Raw genomic sequence first — 3781 nt, 5'->3', positions numbered from 1 at the left:
GAGACTTTGATTTCTATTCATTCATTTTTGCCCTTTCCCTCTCCCACCCAGTTCACTCTTCTCTTTGAGAAGTAAAAGAAAAATTCTTTTATTGTTAAACATTCTCTTCCCCCCAAATCCACTCTACTATGCAGCTTTCATTCTGTTCTCCTGTCGTAACAATAATACTCAATCATATATCCCTTTTAAACAGGTTTTTTCCTCATTTGTTTCAATGCAATATACATATTTTATCCCCTCTTTCTCAGTCTCCTCCCAATCCTAATGTCAGTCCCATTTTACAGTAGTGGTACTATGCAGTATTTGTCCTTTTGTGATTGAGATATTTCACTCAGCATAATGTCCTCCAGGATCACCCATTTTGTATAATATTTCATTAGTTCCTTATTTTTCAATGAAGCATAGTATTTCGTTGAGTGAATATACCACAGATTCTCTATCCATTCGTTTGTTGATGGGTTGTATCCAACTCTTTGCTATTGTGAACAAAGACGCGATAAACATGGGTGCACATATATCTGCTTTGGTGACAGTTATGGTTTCTTTGGGGTCTATTCCCAGTATTGGAATTGCTGGGTCAAATGGTATTTCTATTTGCAACTTTTTGAGAAAGCGCCATACCGCCTTCCATGGTTGCACCATTTTACACTTCCACCAACAGTGAATAAGGGTTCCAGTTTCTCCACAACCTCCCTAGCATTTGTTGCTTGCTGCTGTTAAATTTTGCTTTTCTGACTGGGGTGAGATGATATCTCATAGTTGTTTTGATTTGCATCTCTCTTAGAGCTAGGGATTTTGAACATTTCTTCAATGTGTGTATTTGCCATCTGAATGTCTTCTTTGGTGAAGCGTATTATGTGCTGGTTTTTTGTTGTTGTTGTTTTGTGTATTGTCAAATTGAATCTAACTGGCACAGGAGAAGATTGCCCCTCCTTCTCCAGCGAGCATCTAGTGGATTTGAACCACGTACCTTCAGGATTGCAGTGCACCTTCTTGCCACTAGGCAATCAGCGTTCCCTTGTCTAAGTATATTTTAAAAACTGCCTTCAGCTTTGATTTCTAACCCAAAATGATAAGCTTCTAACATTTAATAGGACATACTTGATTTTTGTTTATGAGTACCACAAAGCTCTGTTTCAGGGAGTTTGAGAGGCTCTCCACTTGGCCCAGGGTGGCCCAGATTCAGACTCAAAAGCTGCTGTTTCTTACTCTGCTTACAGTTTTCCTTATTTTTTTCTCTTTTTCCATATCGTGCTTTCAGACATTTTGATAATGTAGTAATGTCTGGACACTCAGTAAATGTTAACCTGTTTTGATCTTGGACAATAACAGATCGAGTCACATTTTCTGTTTTTGTGTGAACTAACATATTTGAATTTCTTTTTTAAACCATCTATCTAGTTCTTCAGTTTCCCTGCTCTAGTTGCTCCATTCAAATGTTCCGTCCTTCCGTTGAGCCAAAACCAAGAGTTCATGCCATTTGTGAAGGAATTATGTAAGTAAATCCAGTTGAATAATCTTGATGTGAACACTTTCAAGTACATGGAATTTTAGGGGAGATAGTGTTTATTTTAATAAAAAATAATACCTGTTTAGTAAAGAATTTAAATTATTTCAATCTCAGTAATAAATCCAATCCATTGAATCCTCAGCACTGAAGGGGATCCCTGTGGTCATCTGGAACAGCTCAGCTATTTTAAATTTGGAAAAAGGAAGAGTTTACTGAGCTGCTTAGGGCCAGGCAGCGAGCGGAGCCAGAGCCCTGATGTCTCCCCGTTAAGATTCTGGGCTGCTGACTCAGATGTGGCTGTGGGTGAAGGTCTGGCCGAGGGTCTGGGCTTCAGGGATATTCCTTTCTTGCACTTGTAGCTCATTGTCATTATTCACTTGTTTTGTTCCTTAAGTTTCTTGGGCTTGTAAGAGAACTTTGTGATTTCTTCCATGGCTTTGTTTTTAATTTCTTGAATTTATTTTATGCAGCGGAAGCCCTGACCAGGAATGGTGTCTCTCACAAGGTCGACGACTCCTCTGGGTCTATCGGAAGACGTTACGCCAGGACTGATGAGATTGGTGTGGCTTTTGGCATCACTATTGACTTTGACACAGTGAACAAGACTCCTCATACTGCAACCCTGAGGGACCGAGACTCCATGCAGCAGATCAGAGCCGAGGTAGTGCCCTGCTCAGTGACGGTTTCCAGGCTTAGGAATATGTAATGGCTTCCACAGATAGGAGTTGGATTTTGATGTGTTTATGCCCTGCTTATGTCTAACATCATTTTTTAATATTATTTTTTTAATTTTAATAATGGGTTTGTATCAGACATAGCATGATTTCTAAAATCCCTTTGGTTTAATTTTGAAAATATCTGTTCCCTCTTTAATATTGTAGAGTCATTTACATAGCTGTGGGCTCTTTCTCAGGCGGTTTGCTTTTGTAGTTGTTTGTTTATTTGGATAAGAGAAATTGAATCTCGGGAGATTGTTGCTGTAGTTTTAGTGACAGGCTTTTGAGGGCTGAGACATTTGTCTGTTTATATTTCTATGTAGGTGTATGATTGTGTATGTATAAACTTGGTCATGTTAATCCAAGAGAAGGGAATAATGAAATATGGACAGTGATGAACGGTTTATAGTAGAGACTATTGACAACTGCCTGACTGATTTATTCACTTGAGCAAGTATTTACAAATATTTTCAGTTTGATACAATCTGATAATAGTAGGAAAGTAAAAGATGGCGTTCTAAGGAGGAAGGAGCCTGAACAGAGGCCTGGAAGGGGATTTGGTGTAATTAGGAAAGAGGCTTTAGTGATGAGAAACAGAGGTAGATTATTATATGGGGAACAATTTGTAGAGGACACCTATTTTCATTTAAATGCTCTTTTTTTTTTAAAAGTAACTTTATTTTTTTTTAAATTATTATTATTTTGTGTGTGTGTACTGTCAAATCAGATCTGACTGGTACAGGAGGAGATTGCCTCTCCTTCTCCAGCAGAGCATATGGAGGATTTGAACCGCATACCTCTGGGATTGCAGTGCAGCTTCTTGCCACTAGGCCACCAGAGCTCCCCTTAAATGCTCTTTTGACTCTAGCTAAGGTTTCCTGAGTTTATAGTAAATACTCATAAATCTATTCACTCTAGGCTTTTCTTTTCTGTCACCCCAGGTCTCTGAACTGCCTGAGCTCATCCGCAGTCTGGCCAATGGCAGCATTACGTGGTCTGATGTGGAGGCCAGGTATCCTCTGTTTGAAGGACAAGAGACTGGTAAAAGAGAGACCATGGAGGAGTGAGGACCATTTGGGGACTTTTAATTTCTTGGCTAATTACAAAACAAAACAAAGCAAAACTCTTAAAATCCCTACTTTACATAAAAAACAGCATTGTGACTGCACCCAGGGACTGTATTTTATCCTCAGTGGCTGCCTGATTTTACCTTCTGATGTAAAATTTACCATTAAAATTGAAGGAATTCTGACCAAAACTTGTAATCCATTTGCTTGTGTTTCTCCATTTTTAGTAAAACAATTTCTCTATTGTCTTGGTAGATGGGCTCATAACTTAATGTGAATCACAAATAATAAATAATATATCCAGCTTTCCTGAGGTCTAATCTATGTACCATAACATTCATCAGTCTTTTGTGCACAATTCAGTGATGCTGTCATGTATTGTTGTACAACCACTGTCGCAGTCTAATGTTAGAACCTGTCTGTCTCAGAAAGAAATCCCTTACCTGTTTTCCATAGCTCTACATGCCTATTCTCAGCCCTGAGTTATG

At 38.7% G+C, this 3781-nt stretch overlaps 1 protein-coding gene across 1 annotated transcript in view; it reads left to right on the top strand.

Moving 5' to 3' along the window:
• Nucleotides 1-3327, top strand: part of GARS (glycyl-tRNA synthetase) — a 54758-nt gene extending 51431 nt beyond the window's left edge. Inside the window, exons 15-17 of the mRNA XM_006902795.1 lie at nt 1402-1495; nt 1981-2171; nt 3168-3327. Coding sequence (XP_006902857.1) covers nt 1402-1495; nt 1981-2171; nt 3168-3293 — 411 coding nt within the window. The 3' untranslated portion in view covers nt 3294-3327. The remainder of the gene's footprint in view (nt 1-1401; nt 1496-1980; nt 2172-3167) is intronic.
• The last annotated feature ends 454 nt before the right edge of the window (nt 3328-3781 follow it).

The sequence above is a fragment of the Elephantulus edwardii genome, unplaced genomic scaffold (assembly GCF_000299155.1).
Source record: "Elephantulus edwardii isolate Elephantulus edwardi_28Jun2011 unplaced genomic scaffold, EleEdw1.0 scaffold00452, whole genome shotgun sequence".
NCBI classification, from domain to species: Eukaryota; Metazoa; Chordata; class Mammalia; order Macroscelidea; family Macroscelididae; genus Elephantulus; species Elephantulus edwardii.
Note: the sequence above shows the minus strand (reverse complement) of the source record. Positions and strands in the feature narration are given on the sequence as shown.